General features: G+C 44.8%; 1 protein-coding gene across 4 annotated transcripts in view; it reads left to right on the top strand.

Moving 5' to 3' along the window:
• FCSK (fucose kinase) overlaps nucleotides 1-19,872 on the top strand; it is a 579,999-nt gene that overhangs the window by 503,219 nt on the left and 56,908 nt on the right. For all 4 annotated transcript variants that reach the window (XM_069217519.1, XM_069217520.1, XM_069217522.1 and 1 more), the window contains one exon: nucleotides 3,677-3,904. In XM_069217519.1, the coding sequence (XP_069073620.1) occupies nucleotides 3,677-3,904 (228 nt within the window). The remainder of the gene's footprint in view (nucleotides 1-3,676; nucleotides 3,905-19,872) is intronic.

Raw genomic sequence — 19,872 nt, 5'->3', positions numbered from 1 at the left:
ATACTGGTACAAGTCACTAATATGTGAGGGGTGTCATGATTTGGAGCAGAGTCCTCACAGGTGCAGCAGCACCCAGTCCCATCTGGGAGGAACATTTAGGACTCTTGGCAGAATAGGACCACACCCCGGGGAAAACGAGTTTCAGAGGTAAATGTTATCCAGAAAAATCAGACCAGAAAGGGCCCCCATACTTCTCAGATTGTTCAGTTTATAAATCACCTTCTCGTGTGATGCTGTGTCTTCCATCAACGTAGTCCATTCCTCCACTGACTGTGACGTAGCAGATTACCAGTGCCTCAAAATACAGATAGTGGCCACAGTCAGTGGAGTATTTAGCCAGCGTTTGTGGTGGGAAGATTTGTGCTGTACCTCGTATGACATGTGCAGGAGCGGTAGATCCACGGAGGGTCCCATTTGTAGGTCCATGGCCTTTGAAGAGTATTCCATGCCTTTGACCAGTAAGGTTGTACCATGGGATGTGTCCACTGTATGTGGTCTGGATCTCCTTGAACATGTCTGCATCTTCGGAAGCAGGAGAAGGCAGTTAACTTCACCTTCTGGAGCTTGAATGACGGCCAGTGCCAGTCATGGAGGATCTTGAAGTGGCTAAATTTCAGTCACTCTTCTTGCAATCTTTTGTCATGTTGGAAGAGTATCTCCTCCCTATCTGTTTCAGAAAAGTAGGCTGTGAAATGTGAGGACCAGAAGTCATAGAGACAGGTTGAGGTGGGTTTCATAGGCCGTAATAAGTTTCTTGTACAACCCCCATTTGGACAGGTACTAGTTGTCTCCCAGACCCTGAGGGTCACCTCCTAGTCCCCGACGAAGAACACTTTCGAGTTGAAGGTAGCGTAGGAATTGCAAGCGTTCCAGGTGATATTCCTGTTCAGCAAAGGTAGCAAGGTGTCCGTTGTGGATCAGATCATCTGTTATAATAAAACTCTTCCAGAACCAAAAGGACTATACCAGTGGCTCTCCTTCCATGGTGATCTCTGTGTAGTGCCAAAGCGGAGCCGAAGAATGGACATACCCCTTTTGTGTGAGCATTCTATGGCCTGCACCCCTGATCTTCAGGGTGCCTTGTAGTATTGGATTGGCACGTGACACAGGTACTGAGTTTTCGTTGTATACCACGAAAATGTCATGCAGCACTTTCTGTATCTGTTTTTTCGAGACTCATCTAGCCTGGAGTTTCCAGTGTGAGCTGGAAGTAATAGGCGAACTGAGAAAGTTGGGACGCCGTATGGTACTTCTCGAGATTGGGAAAACTGAGTCCTCCAGTGGTGGTAGCTGCATATAGTCCAGAGAATGATAGTCTCAGGGTAGTATCTTGCTAGATGTATCACCTGATGACTGAGGTAGTTTCGGCAGGGGAACAGACACCGGCAGCATACTCTTCAGTATGCTGCCGGTGTCTGTGAGGGTTCGCGACGATCTTAACGGTTTGTACTTTTCCCCACAGTGAAAGTTTTAGGTATTGTCACGCAGAAATTCTCTGTACAGCTGGCCCATTAGAGATTCGATTTTGTCAGCTACCATATGATGTGGGTTGGACTGAATTATGATTCCCAGATATCATCCATATTAGTGTCCATTGAAATTGCAATCCTTGTAGGCTGTTCACTGTCATGACTGGTGTCATGGGAAGGGCCTTGTTTTTGGACCATTTTGCAACTGAAGATTGAGAAGCAACCTACAATCTCCATTACAGCTGGGGAGGATAAGCCAGCAACATATTATTGATATAAAACATGAGCATCAGGTCTCCCGCTGATGTTTGTATTCTGGTCATTGCAGGTGTTTTGCAAATGGTTATCGCCAGGGGTTTGAGGACCAAGATGAAGAGTAGGGAAGATGGTAGACAGCCCTGCCTTGTCCCCTTGCCGATATTCAAAAAGGGAGATCCGAACCCGTTGCAACTAATGAATGCCGTTTGGGTAGAGTATAACCATTGCAGCCATGAAAGAAACGTAGGGCTAATACCCCTGGCATTCGAGCGTGCCATAGAGGTAGCTCCACTCAACTCGATAAAAGGGAGAGGGCGACTTGTTCAGAAGTGCCAGACCTGGAGGACCAAAGGAGGTGGGATAAAGTCCGTAAATGATTGCATGTTGATCGTCCCTGGATGAAGCCCACCTGGTGGGCATGGATAACTGATGGAATATACTGTATGAGCCTATTGGCAATTATCCTGGCAAAGATCTTCATATTTGAATTAATAAGAGAAATCAGATGGTAGTTGTGGCAGTACAAACGGTCCCTATCTTGTTTCGGTAACTGTGTGATCAGAGCTTGTGAAAATTCCAGTAGCCGCAAGGTTTGGGAGTCAACAGTTCTGAACATTTTCCCCAATAATGGTTCAGAGTGTTCAGCTGTGATTTTATATAATTTAATGGGACATCCTCTCATTCCCAGTGTTTTTCCCTTTGGCATTGCCTTGATGGCTTCCGCAACTTCACTATCCATTATTTCTGTGTCCAAATCTGTTTGGCTGTCGCGTGTTAAACATGGCAGGGGAAGGTCCCAAAATAATGTGGCTTACTGGTTATTGTCATCAGAGGCTCCCATGGCATAAAGGGCAGAGTAGTACCGCACAAATTCTGCAACAGTGGTCATTGGGTGAGTGGCTAAGACACCGTCATGTTGATATATGGTAGGTATTATAGACTGCGCAAACTGTTGTAGCATCCTCGATATCAACAGGATGGGGCAGAAGGATTTTGGGCCAGATGTAGCAAAAATTGATTTTGCGAATCAGAAATTGCGAGTCGGTGCGACTCGCAATTTCCGATTTGCAAAATCGTATGCAGAATGGTGTCTCAGACACCTTCTGCGAATCTCAAGGGGGTCGCAAAGACCCACCCCATTAATATTAATGAGGTGGGTCGCATTTTGCGACCCCATTGAGATTCCTTGCACTCACAGGGATGGTGGCCTGCTGGAGAGAGCAGACCTCCATGTCTGTGACTGCTTTTTCAATAAAGCAGTTTTTTTTTGTATGCAGCCCGTTTTCCTTCAAGGAAAACGAGCTGCAATACAAAAAAATAACGAAACCATTTGGTTTCTTTTTTTCAGAGTAGGCAGTGGTCCATTGGACCACTGCCTGCTCTGAAAAAATATTAATATCGACAATCACAAAGGGGAAGGGGTCCCATGGGGACCCCTTCCCTTTTGCGAATGGGTTACCACCAGTGTGACACTGGTGGTAACTGCGAATTGCGGTCAAAAAGCAATTCTGCATCGCGGAGCGAGACACAAATAGGAAGGGAACACCCCATCCTATTTGCGAGTTGCATTCCCATTTTGCGAGTCGGTACCGACTCGCAAAATGGGAATGTGCATCGTGATGCGTGTTTTGCATGGCGCAAACTGTGATTTTCACAGTTTGCGCCATGCAAAACACGTTCTACATCTGGCCCTTAGTCACATCTCTTATAAATTAGTTATTGTTCAACCGCAGCCCTGCCTATTTAGGAATATATCGTTCTTGAAATTCTGTATAAAATGCAATTTTATTTCTTTGATTATTTTTTAAATTGCTGAAATGAAGGAATAAAGATATTCCCATGATTTATCAAGGTTGTTGACTTCGGATGTGGGAACCAATTACTTGTGACTGGTAGGGCAAGAAAGCTGTACAGCATCTTAACTTTGTCACTGCTTATCTGTTTTCTAGGTGGGTGGAGTGACACCCCTCCCATCACGTATGAGCATGGCGGTGCAGTGGTGGACATTGCCATTCTGGTGGATGGGCGCCGCCCCATCGGGGCACGGGCACGCCGCATTCCTGAGCCAGAACTGAGGCTTGTCAGTACCAGTGGAGTCCCGGGTTCAGAGGTTGCGTCAGAGGTGGTATGCCGCAGTTTGGAGGACCTGCGTGACTACTGCCAGCCTCACGCTGCAGGTGAGCACCTGGGGGAAGGCAGCCGATGGGAGTGTTGGGGCTACGGGGCTGCAGTCTGTCAGATAGATATCTATAAAGATAAAGAAAGTGGGTAGCAGAGCGGGAGAACAGTGGGGCATAGTAGTTTGTTCTGGAGGATTTGTACATGAGGTGGGATAGAAGGCAGAAGAGAAGCCTTTGTTACCTGAAGTTTGGGGGACATAAGGGATCAGCTGACAGAGTGGCAGCCTTTTTAAGTCAGAAGAGGAGGGCAAAGGAACCACAGTATGTGGGAGTGGTAATTATTAGAGAGAAAGTGGGATCCACATGGTAGAACATGATAGAAAGCATGACAGAACGTAATGAAGACACAAACAGACACTTGTGTTTACCGCAAGGACTGGATACCTAAAGACTGTTTTGGAAATATAAAACCTCAGTCTCTGGAACTACATTACTTTGTCCCGATTGCATAAAGCCTGCTTTCTTCATGATAGGTTGACCCGGACGTTTATTGGTCATGCTTAGGCACATGAATAGCCTTTCAGCTCTAGCCTGTCACAGTCAGCACTCAACGGCTCAAAGAACACCTCAGGGACACAGCGTTTTAGCTCTGGGACTGCATGAATTACAGACTGGCTCCAGTAGACAGAAGTATCAACCTTCATATGAACCTCAGCTCTTGGACATGGGCTTTACTGTACTTTTTGCAATTTTTTAGATACTTTCACCTCGCCCCTTAATAAACATTTCCCATCATTTGCATGAATTCATCAATTTCCAATGCAAGGCAAACACCGGATGAGCAGGGGTCTCCCAGGCAATTCTACCTGCACTACAGGGGCGTCTTTTGTGCCAAATATCAATTGAACTGCAAAATACTGCTCACTTTTGCAGCTTTATGTTTCACATTTTTTTTTACTATTGCCAGCTATTTAAAAAAAAAGCATTGGCAATGCCTTATGAATTTGCGAACAGTTAAGCCAGACCTAAAAATCCATGTAAGTTAATGACTGCCCTCCCATCTGTGCTGCAGCCAGAGAAACACCATAAATTGTCTAGTCATCATAGCAATTTAATAGCATTACAATGTCATGTGTGCTCCTGAAAGTTCAACCTCAGGCAGCTGGAAAAATACACAAAATGATCACAGCTGTGTGAAGTGCAAGCAATTTATCTGTGGAACACACAACATCTGCCTAATCAAAACATGTACCCCTGGCTCAATGTGGGCGGAGCCGTGGTCGCTCTAGCGATACTCACATAATTGGCTGGGGACAGCTGTGCTGTCAAACCAGGCCATAAAAAGTCTAAATCACCTAAACCAAACATGGATTTCAAATGACCGACCTGCTCAGTTGCCTCTTTGGCACCCTGGAATCTTTAAGTTGCCTGCCCCAGTACAGTGATGAAAATCTAAATCCCAATCAAGTCCTGAATACATTTTAGGAAATACGGGAACCTTAAAAGTACATTTTTGAAAAACACGCACGGACTAGTCCCGGAATCCAAGGTTGTTTAATAGAGCATGAAGCAAAGAATTGGCTTGTCTCTACAGCTAAGACTTTAAACATTTACCCTCCAGTGTACTTGGGTAAAATGCTTTCAACCCGAGCAAGTCACTGTGTCTTGTGTTGGGTGAGCAGTACTACTTTACATTGAAAGCCTTTCATCATAGGGGCCACAGATAATCCCCTAAATTGAGAATCTAATTTAACCATTCCACACTTACAAGATGGAACCAGGACCTTTATGTTACTCAGGTTTTCTGACCTACACAAGGAACTGTTTACGTGACCTCTAAAAAATTTTAAGAATGGATTTTTTCGACAGCAACCAACTAAATTTATGATTCCTATTGCTAAATATTAATTTGGGTGTCTTTCTGTGAGTTAATGTATAGTACAGTAAGCATTGAGATCCTTCAAGTTATGTTATAACCCCACGGGCAGGATTACTAAATCATCTGTGTCTAATAAAGAAGCAACACAGACATTCCCAACATTTGGTGAAAAAGACAGCCCAGTGACAAGCCAAACAGGGCTGGAATGAGACTCAGCCTTGTATTAAACAGTTGTTCACAGGGTTGCTCTGTGACAAATGACTTCAAGAGTCCCGTTCTACCTGTGACCGATTACTGTTGCACAGGAAATTCCATATGGGTAAAAGCATAGGGGAGATATTCCATACTGCTAGTTTACTTTAAGCATTGCCCAACCTTCTAGATGTCAACAACGCAACAGCAAAGATTGACTAATAACTCCACTGACTTCCCGGCAATTCTCAAAGGGCAAAAGAGTAACCTAGCATTGAATGGCAAAATCCTCTTTGTTCACTGGTACAATATTGTTATCTTCTACCTATGACGCAAGGTGAGTAAGACCAACTTTAAACTGAATTTAGAATACATGCCAGTACTAGAGATTAGAATGTATGTAGCTGGGTTGTTGGGGTCCCCCCTCTTAAATGAGTTTCTTTGAAGGCCCACACCATGAAACAGTCTCCTAATGAATTTCATAAACTTTAATCCCAGGGCACCAAGATACATTAAAAGCAAGCTCCCATGCAAACCAAAAATAACATCCAAAGTATTGCTTTGGGAGATAACACCTTTCATCAGAGGTCTCCAAACTATGGCCCATGGGCCACATCTGGCCCGCAACAAGATTTTATTTAGCTCTCAGCACATGGTAGAAACATTAGTCCTCTGTCTACTCCTTATCAATCCACAAAAACTATAGACGTAAGACATGTCAGAACACTAGACCTCCGAGTCCCATGCTGCCGCTGGTGTTATGTACAATTAGCTGGGGTTTAACTGGAGTATTTAACATCCTACAGGGTGCCACATTTTAGAACCTGGTCACAGTGTTTTAATTTAAGAATGACAGCAGCTGTTGCTGCCCGAGAATGTCACTTAAGGTAACAAGCATTTGCAATGCAATGGGTCTCACTTTTTTCGGTCAAGTTAATTGTCATGTTTTGACAACAGCGCCCATGAGCAAAAACAAACAAAAAAAAAAGAGTGAAAACTGAGAAAAGACAATTTAACCAAATAATTTAAATTTAGCTTTAAAAAATAAACTTTGTGATTTTGTACCTGCTGGGCAAGCCTTCTGTTTGAGGGGCACTCGAAGTTAGAACAAAATAGTACTTCGATCACATTGGGAGCTGCAGACGGACACTAATTAAGTTGAAATCAATAAGGGCTTGATCCCTGCTGCCAGCCATGCCTTGATGAATTACGAGGCTGTTAAGAAGAGTGCCACACAAACCAACAAATGGTGAGCAACAGCCGGGCTCCAAGCTCTTTACAGATCACAACAGCGTCTTGCATATGAGATGCATGCGCAGTCGCATGCAATCGTAGGTTCAACCCTAAAAAACAAGGAATGACACTGGATATGAAATGAAGTGAAATCTGCCCGCCTTTAACTTGGGTGCTGCTACTCATCTTAAGATGCAAAAGACTTCTTTAAAACAAGAACAAGTCTTTTTCGGAGACTGTTTGTCTTTAGGGGTTCGGCATCAGCTGGGTCGGGTTGCTCTCCTGTCAAGTAGATTGGAACAGCCAATCAACGTTCGTCCAAGGGCTTGAAGTGTATTCCAGGATGTCTAGCTATAAACCCCGGGCCACACGGTGGAGTTCTCACTAATGTTTCATTCCACCTGTCAACTTGAAGCGCTGAACAGTATCACTTACCACGAGGAATCGTGATTCAGATTGAGTTTGCTCTTGCTTTATTCTTAAGGTGGCCTGCAGGGAGAGGCGGGTGTTGTCGGTTTAGGGAAGGGAGTGCAGTGCAGGTCTCAAGTCAGATTCAGGTTTAATTTATTGTTTCAGTTAATTAAAACTATAACAATGTTACCTTTTACAAAAGCATTCCAGTGTACTTAAAAATTCCTATTACGGGATAAATAATATGTAGAAATAGGAAAAGAACCAATAAATCCGAAAAGAGACAGTATTTTCTCATCATATAGTTAAAAAGTGTGCCGGTTTTATCAATCCCAAATTTCCAGAATTACATCAATATGACGCAATATTCGTCAATAACCTGGAATTGAAGAACGTGCCGTGGAAAACTTATAAAATCTTCTAAAATGGCTCAGTTTATCATAAAAATATACAGATTTGGTTAGGTCGGGGAGTTCAAAGTGTTTAAATATGACACATCATTCAGTTACTGTGGTGGAGATTAGGCGTGCCACAGAACTTATGAATCTTCCAATAAATTAACCTTATCCGACCTCCAGGGGCTAGCGCATCTCATCTTTGAGATTTATAGACATGAGATCTGGAAAGGCCCGTGATGCCCTGTGCATTCAACAAATACCTTAATGCCATGGACCCTGGGTGCCGATGGTATGTTCTCAGTGAAACTGGGAGGGTTAAAAAAAAAAAAAAAAGGAATCGCACTGTTTCGATCGCGCTGTGCAGTCAGCTACTGTCCTGAACGTCCCTTTTGTTGCAACTCAAGTGTCAAATTCTTGACAAACTTACAATTTAGCTGGGGATCATAAAGGTTGAAACAGGATACTATGGCTCCGCTACAGGTCTGTGTGCCTCTGTTGTTGAACATTCTCTTAAGGAACTTCCTTCAAAGGTCTAGCAGTCCTGGACAGATGCAGATTACGTGTGCAAGATCTTCTTTTTGGTATGGACAGTGCCTGCAATTCTGCAAAGTATTGTTCCTCCATGACGGAGCGTTGTCCAGGGTTGGCAGGTTTCCTACTTGGCATTGTTATTAACTGGTGTTTCATGTATGGCGCATAAGGAGTGAAAAGGTAAGCGCCCGGTTCTAGTTTGGCATAGTGCCTTATGATCATCCACGCATGTGCGTGGGCACTAAATTTAACTTTGGCTTTAGTGAAGGAAAGCAGTTTGCTGGCCTTGTTAACACCTCTTGTGAATGATTTGTATGTCAGTGCTGCCTCCCATAGATCTTGGAGCCGTAGTTGGCTGATAGATGACTGAAGATACTTATTGTAAGCTGAGAGCTGGTCATTTTCTAGGGCCTGCAAAAGTGCGTCATTCAAATTGTCGGCTGAGTGGCTAATTTTATACCAAGTTTATACCACCTCTGCTTTTGCTGCCAGATCTTGCTGTACAAGTCCGAATACCAGGTGTAGTTGCCCTGGTGAGGTGGAATTCGGTAATTTAAAAACTCGCCTGAATACCTTAAGCTGGATTTTGTCTATCAGGGACTCTTCCAGACCATGCATAGTCCCTCTGGCATATAAGGTAGTGTATGGAGCATTCTGGAAGAGATGACAGTTAGCAGTGGGTGGAATGATGGACCCTGTAACCGTTTGACCAGGAGGGAGAAAGCATGAGTTAATGCTGAGGCTCTTTTCATGATGTATTTCCTCTGTTGACTGAAGGTGCCTTGAGCATCTAGAATTATGTCTAGGTATTTGTAATACGGCACCGCTACCAGTGAAACCTTGTTTAAGGACATCCTTGGTCTGAAAGTCTGCCTGCATCCTGCCCGCATTATTTTAGATTTGGACACGTTGATTTCCTGCTGGTTGGAGTGAACGTAGTCGGCCAGGATGTTTAAAGATCTTTGTAGGCCGACCTTGGTGCAGCTGAACAGTACCAGATCGTCCACATATAGTAAATGTGTCATTGAAACCCTCCCAACCGTGGAGGGTGAACATTTCCGGCATCCAAAGCTGGAGTCAGGTCTGCCATAAACAAGTTGAACAAATGCAGAGCGAGCACACAGCCTTGTTTCAGACCAAGGGTAGTGAAGATTTTCCTTGAGAGCCTCGTGCCATTTCCGATTTTTATTCGTACCTATATATCAGAGTATAAAGAGATTATAGCATTCAGGAGGAGGAGCAGATGTCTGTTCACTCGGTCGAAGGCAGCCTTGAAATCAATAAAGCCAAAATGTAGTTTCCTATGTCGCTGTCTGCTCTGCTCTATGAGAAAGGCAGTTATTAGGATATTCGTCGTAGTGCCCACCACTTTCCTGAAGCCTGCTTGGTTGGGTGGAATAATATTATGTTTTTCTGACTGTGCTGTTAATTCGTCAAGGAGCAAGGAGGCTACATTTTTTGCTTCAACATCAATGAAGGCAATTAACCTGTAGTCACCTGGGTTGTTTCTGTTGCCTCCCTTGAAGATAGGATTAGTTATAGAGCCTCGCCAGCTCTCTGGGATGACTCCTCCCAGTCTTGCTTCGTGGTATAGGGAGGCCAGCACTTCTGACTAGAAGACTGTTTCTTCCCTGAAAAAGCTTGTGGAAGGCCATTTGGTCCAGGGGCTCCTTCCCGGCGAGCCTTAAGGAGTGCTCAGTATGTCCTGTTAGTGGACAGAGTGAGGTCAGTTATCTCTCCATCTTCCAGCAGGAGAATGTTTCCCCTTTCAGGAGTCCATGATGGTAATTGAGGAGTATTTCCACAGGGTTGGAATTTCATTGAAAAGATTGTCTTGAGGTAGCTCACCCAGTCATTTTCGGGGATGTGTGAGTTGTTTTTCCCTCTAGTGTTTAGGTGATTGATGATTTCCCAAAATTTCCTGGGGTTTTTCCCTTTTGCGGCGTGTATTATTTTAAACCAGAAAATCCTCTTGCAATTCAGCCTTATCTTTCCATATTTGTCTTTTATATTCTTTTTTTGGGATCTTCAGTTGTTCCCAAAGGTGCTGGTTGCCTGGACATGCCTTTAAGCTGTTTTAAGAAGGTAGCCTGATTTCGAGAGGCAGGCAGGAGTGATTTGACTGAATCGCCAAGCTGGCTGTGGTAGATTGCGGGAAGAGTGCTGGTCCAGTATTTTCTGTCTGAAACCTTCCCAAGCATCCAATATATGTCTGTGGTTCTTGAGGCTATCTAGAATCTGCAGCTTTCCAGATAAAGATAAGGCTACTATTATGTTGAATGACCAGCATAGGGTCTTCAAGCTCGTTGACTCTATAAAACCCACATTAGCCGGGACCTGGGAGTGCACATGTAGGGAGGACTTTAGGGCGAGTATTTGGTAAGAGTGGTTGCTGGATAGGGTGTATTTTATTTTAAGAGCCTCATTATATTCCCTCTATTGAGGATGTCATGATGCCCATGTGAACCGTAGTGTGGTTGGAGTCAAAATTTAAGGTGGGATTCCTCATGACTTAAAGGTGTTGTTGCAGTGATGATGCTTTTTGAGCCGGTGCTGTTCTTGATGTTTTAAGGGGTAGAGAAGAGCTGGGACAGAGGCTGAGAGCTTCAGTATTTGACGCTCTACCTGGTTTGCATGGGGCTCGGCTTGAAGGGCTCTGGTTAAGCTGGAGAGGAGTGGCTATATACGGAGTTGGATCTTGGGTAGTACTATTATTGGCCTTACCACAACCGAGCGGCCGTAGGTTCCTGCATTCACTATTAGCCTGCTGTTTAAAGGAAGGCCAATTTCTTGTTTCACTGTGTTAACTCTTGAAACATCCACGTTGGTGGGTTGGGGCTTTGGCCAGGTGTATAGTCAGGAGCCAGTGGATTTGTGATTTTTAATCTGGTATTGGCTTGTTGGTCAGAAAAATTGTCCGGAGGAAGGCATCTGAGTTGTTTAGTTGTGGTTGCATTGCTTGGCTCCTGCCAGAGAGCTGGAGGAGAGATGTGAGCCTGCAGCGATTTCTGACCCTGCTTGGTTGTATTCTGCAAGTCGAATTTGTCCTGGATGGCGTTGTGAGGGGGGTATTGCCCTTTTTCAACGAATGCAATTTGATTGTCAGTATTGTCTTGGTCTCTAATCATGTGTTTTAAGTTTATTCTATGTGGTTCCAGCCGGATGGCACAAGACTGAGACTGAGCTGTCGATTTGTGATCCTGTCGCAAACCTAATACGCCCCAAGTCTGGGGGTGGGCTGGAGCAGGACTGTGCTTGTTGCTGAGCTGTTTCACATTCGGGAGAGTGGTAGCAGCTGATGTTGAGACTGACAGAGATAGTTCTGCCAGATCAGAGACAGGGCTGCATTCCTGTATGCTAGAGTCTTTTTCGGCCTTCTTTGAGGCAAGGTTATCAGGTTGTTTAAGAAATATTGGGTATATTGTTTTGCTTGTTCCATCCTTATGTTCAGTTTGTTTCTTCCTGGCTTTTCTTAGACGTTTGCATTGTCTTTTAGTTAGTTGTGGAGGGGAGGATATGTTGCTGTTTGGCATTGGCGCTTCCGGTGAGGCTTCCTTGGGGCATAAATGGGTGGCTAGGTTGATCTGGTAGTGGGCATTTGTGAATCCTGAGTCAGCTTGTGTTGGGTGAGATTCACTTCAAGTTTTGGGGGGAGCTTACAGATGATAATGTCATTATTAATTCATGTTTACTGGTGGGCTGTAAATATTTTAAGATGTTTGACAGTATATCTGGGAGTACCGCTAGTTTATCAATGATTGGGCTGCAGGGGTATTGCTCTTGGTTTGTTGTGAAACCTGCCGGAGGTTTCACTATTAGGGATGATAGAATCTCAATTTTTTTATTTTTTTCCTGCTATTTGCTTTGCCACTAGGTTCTTGATGTCGATCTGTGTATTCAGCTTATCTGACTGGAAGTTTCCAGTGGATGATTGGCGGTTGCAAGTAGGCTGTCCCACCACTATGGCGTATGTGATTCTTGATTATGTGCATGATTAAGTACTTGGATTGAGTCTTTCCAACTAGCTTGGTCATTTACCCGCAAGGGGGAGGAGGTTTGCTGAAGATTGGGCACATCTCTTTATGGTCCTGCCTAGATGTGCACTGCAGTGAGTCATGTGTTGAAAAGGACCTTATATCAAAGGGGATCTGCATTACCCTAGGCAGTAGACAGGGACGTTTCCAGCGCACAGTCTCCTTTTTCAAGCTCTGATGGCGATGGTACTCCCTTGATTTCACATGCAATGTAGGACCGTACTGACGTTTTTTTGGGTTGTGTTACCTGGTACTGGACTTCCCAGGTACGTCAAAGGATGGGTTTCTTCAGTATTGATAGTTTTGACTTTTAGGGCTTGTATCAGGTCAACGTTATTTGAGAGAGAGTAAGAACAAGAAAAAAGTTTGTCAGTGTGTGCGGGCTATGCCTGACTGGAGTTACTGGGTGAAGATAGGCAGCTGCTGGATCCTGGGCAGTACCATGAGTTGAGGACAGAATATAAATGTCTTTGTTTGTCATTGTGAGAGACCGATGGACTTGTGCTGTTGTTTCTGCGGTTTTTACAAGACCAGAGGTAACATAAGTGTGTGATGTGAGGTCTTGTTTAGTTGCTGATAGATCTCTACGTTTCGGGGCTGACGGTGGCATTTGATATATACCACTTGTACCACTTGTTTCCATTGTGATACTCCTCCTAAGTGGGATGATAGGACTAGGAAGGGCTGAGGCAGCGTCTGGGTTTGCATATATTACAGCCATTGGATCTTTCAAGAAGGGAAGCAGTTTCAGTGTACCAATCCATGGAGAGGGGGACTCCATCCAGGTGATATTATTTACAATTATTCTTCTGCTATCTGCAGAAAGGAGCTTCGAGGTGGGCTTCTTGCGTGACTTGTTAGTGATTGCCTGCTGGTTTTTGCCAGAGCCCATATTTCTTCTTTTGAACTCAGCTGGGTGCTATATCACGGATATTTGAGGGAAGCCGTGCACACCTGCTCCATGTGCCTGTTATGTGTTTAGATTGGGTTGCACAAGTCTGTGTGTGGAGGAAAGAGGTGAGAGTCTGAAAGGGGGGAGCTTCACCCGGCCACAAGCCGCCCCAAGACCTAGCTTGGCTGCTTCCGTAGTGCGGGATGCAACCTGCTTATAGGGGGCCTAGTGCCTCCCATACTCTGCTAGACCACCTTGGCTGCAGCCTTGCTGTTGCTTGCTGTTGCTATATGATGCGATGCCAGGTATTGTCAGGTATTATGCCAGGGAAACGCTAGACTCTTCTGGACGTCTCTAGGCCTAATAGCGCTCTTATGACAGTCCTGCGCCGCCTCTAATCCCTGGTTGATCCCTCTACCGACAGGGGGATGGGAGGGGCACGAGCACACAGGAGCAGTCAAAAGCCAAAATTGTGCTGGGTCTGGGCGAATGGGCCAGGTTGGCCTCAGCGGTGGGCGGAGGCAAGAGATGGCAGGCGACAATGAGCAAGCCGCCTGGGCAGCCAAGAGAAGCAATCAGGCAAGCAGGGTGCTTCTTCTGTCGACACAACTCCTCGACACGCAGGGCACAGAGGACCAATAGCCACTGCTAAGGGGCACTGCCACAGCGCCACGACCCCAAAGAGCCGCAGTGCCGTTGTCTGCTGTCCACTTTGCCCACTCTGTCCGGGGCGTCTACTGCAACTGCAGCCGAGAACAAAGGCACACCCTCTGTACCCGGGCCGCTGTCAGCAGTGCTATCAGTGCAGTACCGCACCGCTCCACTGCGAGCGGCAACAGGCAGTGGGCTGAGCCCTATGGGCGGGTGCGGTAAGGCAAGCGGTGGTCAGATGGTTGGGGCAAGTGGAGGCCGAGTCAGCGGTAATAGTGAGCAAGCGGCAGCAACGGTGACAAGCTCCGCCTCTTCCTCCTCCTGTTAGTGTCTCACGCCACATCCAATTCAATCAGACTGACTGACAAGGAAAGCATAATTTCTAAGAATTCCAGTCAGAGCTACCTTTTAGGATCTTTCTTGACTGCTCTGCTACAACCAGACAATAATGTGGTCTCAAGTCTGAAGTCTTGGCTGTAATGGCTGTCAGTGGCAGAGCAAAATGCTTTTCTCTACTAAGCTCACCTTGGACAAGATTGATGTGCAGAACAAGAGAATTGTGACGAGGTTAGTGCTGGAAGTTTGGGGATGAGATGTTCATCTCTACAAGTTGAGCAGATGATGGACGAAATGTGTAACAAAGCAAACATTCACCCCAGTCACAGATCTGGGTTTAATGTTTGCTTGTTCAGCATTCTGTCCATCATCTCTTCTTTTTGCATTTGTTGCCCTAAGTGGGAAGGGTATGCCCAGACATGGGTCCTGTGCTCACTCTGCCACTGGATTCAAGCTAGCCTGGCTGATGAAGGGTGATACCCTAAAACTAGTCCTAGGATGCTTGTTTCTGGTCCAGGGGAGAACCTGGCTTGGCAGTTCAGGCTGGACTGTTCCCCTGGGGAACAGAGTCAAAACTGATTTGCCTATGGCTGGGCCCAAACTGGGGTGGTGTGCTGAGCAAAAAAATGATGGATTAAACCCAGATTGTTGGATTGGGGGTGAATGTTTTCATTGTTCAGCATTCCGTCCATCATCTGTTCTTTTTGCATTTGTCACCCTAAGTGGGAAGGGTATGCTCAGACGTGGGTCCCTTTGCTCACTGCACCACTGGATTCAAGCTAGCTTGGCTGATGAAGGGCGATACCCTGAAACCGGTCCTAGGATGCTTGTTTCCAGTCCAGGGAGAACTGTTCCTATGGGGAGCAGAGTCAGGACTGAGTTGCATATGGCTGGGTCCAAACTGGGCGGCATGGTGAGCAAAGAATGATGGATTAAACCTAGATCTTTGTGACTGGGGTGAATGTTTAGATTGTTCAGCATTCTGTCCATCATCTGTTCTTTTTGCATATATATATATATTCTAGGCAGAGACAGCTAAGGGTAAAGAAGCACTGATAACTTTGTGCGGCTTGCAGTTTTAGTCTCTGCTTGTAAATGGTGAAAATGTTCTGCTTGTGTATCTCTTGTATGTGGGATCTACATATGCACATGTGCAGTTTGATTAAGGGTGAGTGCTGTGTGTGTGTATGTCCTGTGGTTTATGTGTGTGTGTGTGTGTGTGTGTGTGTGGCATGGCCATTCTGGTGTGGGTGCTTTCATGTGCAACATTTATGAGCCTGGTGTGAGGTGCTTGGACATAAATAAGCTTGGGCATAAACACGGTGTTATGCACATGGTAGGTGCTTGTATGCGATGTCGTCTGTGTTCATTAAACACCGGATGGGTTTACAATATTATATAGATAAAATGACACAATAACCTATTTGAAACAAGCAAACAGCATATATTTTCAGGATGTGTAAGTGATGCAGCTTTGGGTCCTGAAGGCCGAGGAAACCACAAACTCTGCAGCTTCCTTGCAAGGATCATCAGCTGCCTAACCTCTCAGTGTAACAGCGAGCCTATCAAACCAAGTGAAATGTAAAAAGTAAACAAGAGCTATTTAGGAAATATGAATAGATTAAATTTTGACCTAACAATTGTATGTATTTGGTTTGGATATAGCTGTAAATTATTAATATTTATATACACATATATGTCTGTGTGTGAATATATATATATATATATCTGTGGAATTAATTATTCAGTTCTGTGCTAAATTTGGATAATTAGCATTAATGCCACAGTGTGTATATCATGACAGGTTGCATAACCCGTGTTAGCCCTTTATTGAAGTGGCTTATGATCAGTCCAATTGTGAGTATGTGTGATAATACAAAGAGTAAGATCAATATACCCAGGGCCACTGGAATTATGTGGTAAGTGAAGACCAAATTATATGGCAGGGTTGACTAAATTATGAGGCAAGAAAAGACAAATTATACAGCATAATATGGCACATTTTGTGATAGTATTCTTTCATTATTTTGTCTTTTTAACAGTTATTAGCACTGTCTTGGCATAAACTGCACCTCGTTAATGCAGGTTTAACACCCACGTATAGCAATGAGCAACAGAAAGCTGACCAGTCAACCTGGGCCTTGAACTGCACCCCAGCACATATTGCAGTATTTCTAGCAATGTTTGATCAGTTTGAGTTAGAAACGTTTTTTTTAAATCTGCAGATTATGCAGTAAATTATGAATTATACAACAAATGCGGCAAATCCATAATTTTGTGGAAAACACCAAAGCCACAAAATTACATGATTCTAGTGGCCTTGACTAAGACCTGGCAATGTACTGGAACAAGATATCAGATTATAAAAAGCTCATATTTGTCACCCTGCCCTACTGGTGAGAATAAATTCAGCCCATCCCAATATTTTACTTGAGCTAACACAGTTATGTACTTCACTAAGGCATCTGGAAGAGAACAGACAGATACGCATACTCTTGTAGGTATTGTAGCTCCACATTAAGAACCAGGTGTAGAGTTCAATGGACCGGTTACTCCTTCACAAACTTGACCAAGATTCCATTTATTATATACAATTGCACTTGCAATGCAGCAGGCGGGATATCGGTCACGGTTGTGATGGAGCAAGCCAGGACCTAATTCTTAGGTAATGGGCAGACATTTATAATTCCATCATGGCTGCTCATCCAATGAGGCATGCACTTCTGCTATCTAAATAGTTGAATGCATGCACCATCCAACAGTATATTCCTGGGTGCTACGTACACAGACTAAAACACATAAACACTCTCAGAACTCCCACAGAAACACCAATAACTGTGGTGCTCACAGCCATAGGCCCTGGGGCCACTGCACCTGCTGCACCTTTGACAGGTAAACCCCCACTTCTGCCCAGTCCCCCAGCTCATTCCACGCAACTAATGGTCGCCTCAGACATGAGATAGAGTTGCAACTTGGCCGTTTTTTCTTACTGGTATGATGAGTATTTTAATGTCTGAGCGACTACAACAATAGGGAAAATCACCTAATGTCAGTATTTTTCCCCTCATGAGTGCATACCTAAAACAGTAATTGTAAAATTGAATGCACCTTAAGTGTGTGCTAGAGGTTTCTTCTTGACCCTGTCTGATAATTAAAGTGAAACAACATCATAACGTTTGGCCATCCCAACATGAAGGAAGCACTTAACATGTGCGTTCTCTATGGCCTCTTCTGCCATGATTGGGAGGGCCTGGCCCACCCGGCCTCCATGCTAGAAGCAGGCCTGATCTCAGAGGTCCAGCAGTATTTTTTTCCATGGGGCCCCATTGTTAAAGGGATACCTACGGAGTTTGTGCATGGGGTCTGCTGCCTGAAGTTGGTGTTGCCCCTAAAGGCCTAAGGGCTGCTGGCTCTGAAGGACGTGGTATCTGCTGACTCGCGTGCGGCTCCCTGAGCCCTGCAGCCGCTGTGACGAGGATGTATTTTCTGATCACAGCGATAAAAAGTACGTGAGTAGTGGTCTGAAAGCCTGTGAGCAGCAGTAGTATAAAGGGAGAGTGGTGGATGGGAAGGGATATTGGTAGATGCAGGCAGGTGGGAGTGGTAAATGTGATGGGAGAGCTGGGTGTAAGAGTGGAAGAAGACTGGAGAGGGGGGTAGTAAAGGTGGTTGGAGGTTGAAAGCGTGGACGGGTAAGTAGGCCTGATGGGAAGGATGCAAAGGTAGAGTTGAGAAGACGGCTAAACGAAAGAGGGGCAGTGTTAGGGACAGTCGTAAGGCGTGATGGACGAATGATGGATGGGGTGAATGGAGAGTAAATATGGAGGTGGGCGTCATGAGAAGAGTTGGGAGGGGTGCTGGCACACAGGCCTGGGTAGTGAGAGAGGCGAGAGACACATGGTATTGGTTGGGAGGTGGGTAGACACTCTGATTTGTTTTGGCCCGTGAATATTTGTGAAATATCTGATGTGGCCCTCGTACTGAAAAGTTTAGTGCCCTGCCTTACATTATGATATGCATGTTTTTCCTTTTTCACTATCTTGCATATCACCATACAAGAGAGGGCAGCATATGTCTATAACAGTTTATTTGGTGTTGTATTGCAAGGGATAGCACTTTAAAAAATAGTTAAAAACAGGAAATAACTAAATAATGTTATTGGTATTTGTTTTGCTGATATGATTTTCTTGGTGACAAATGAGTAATATACAATTGTATTAAGGAACACTAGTGAAGAGAGCTTTAAATCTGCATAATTGGATAACTAAGAGACTGACAACAAAATAAATGTTCTTAGCTCTAGGATTGGGCGTTTCATGCGATTGGAAATATAGAATCACATTTTAGAGACTGTAGTGAACGGAGTGAGTGAAATAAATCACATTTGATTGCTTGAATTTGACAGTTCTTAGTGCACTACAGATATATAGATCCTTTTTTGATCTGTAGAATTGGAAGGCACTACAGGTATTAATCTACCGTACCCTTTCTGCACTGGTGCCCATGTGTTTGTCCTATTCTTCAAGGACATTCACAGATTAATGTCCTGTTGCAGAGATGGTGGTGGCGTTGGGGAACAGTTTTTATTGGCGCTCGCATCCACCTTTCTTGTGACCTGGGTGACAAAGAGTGGCAGAGTCGTGATTTCCCTCATGGCTTAGGTCTGTGATATTCAGCGCATAGGGAGGATTTTGACAATCTTGAGTGAGAGTGGCCATGTCCCCATGCATTCGTATTGCTCGGGAGTTTGAGAATGTCGTCCCTTTTCATTGAATGGGGCCTTTGGTTCTACCTTTGTCAAGATTCTTGAAGGTCTGGACCTCCTTGGAAGACATTGTTGCTCTCAGTCATTCCAGTGTGCACGCATTTGGAAGCATGGGCATTGTTTGCTAGGAGAAGTTTGCATGGGCTAGTTTTTAAGTGTTCAGGTTTTAAGCTCTTTCATCGTAAACGGAGTGTTCGCCATCCTTATCAATGCCATTCTCCAGGTTTTTCCTGGTGTATTTGTCTTTGGGTGAGTGTTGCCGTTTATTTTTCTTATCCAGTAAGGACTGTCAATAGGTAGGATTCAGGTCTCGTCATCCTTCCAGTAGACTAGGTTATACAGCTGAGACATTGTGCATGAGCTGCTAATCCTTCGATGAAAGTAGAACATATTGGTAAGCATTGCTCTCGCATGTGGATGTGCCTGGGTGTGAAGGTCTGCCCACCGTTTGTGAGTGTTGCTTCGTTGTGCCATCGTTTAGATGTTTGAGGGTGAGGGTGTGATCTTTTTTGAGTATTCATGAGTGCTTTGCTTTGCTGTTAATGATTGCGTGCAGGAAGGTCTGGGTGCCCTGGGGTGGGTGAGCGTTTCCTTGTACTGTTCTGGTTTGGAAGTTGGGGTGGGGGCGTCAAAGCTCTTCTTAAAGCTGATGATGTGTCCATGTGTTTGAAGGTGTGATCGACCTCGGAAGGGAGCCGGGGTT

This window comes from Pleurodeles waltl, chromosome 12 (assembly GCF_031143425.1).
Source record: "Pleurodeles waltl isolate 20211129_DDA chromosome 12, aPleWal1.hap1.20221129, whole genome shotgun sequence".
Taxonomy (NCBI): Eukaryota; Metazoa; Chordata; class Amphibia; order Caudata; family Salamandridae; genus Pleurodeles; species Pleurodeles waltl.
This window is presented reverse-complemented; position numbering and strand designations above follow the sequence as displayed.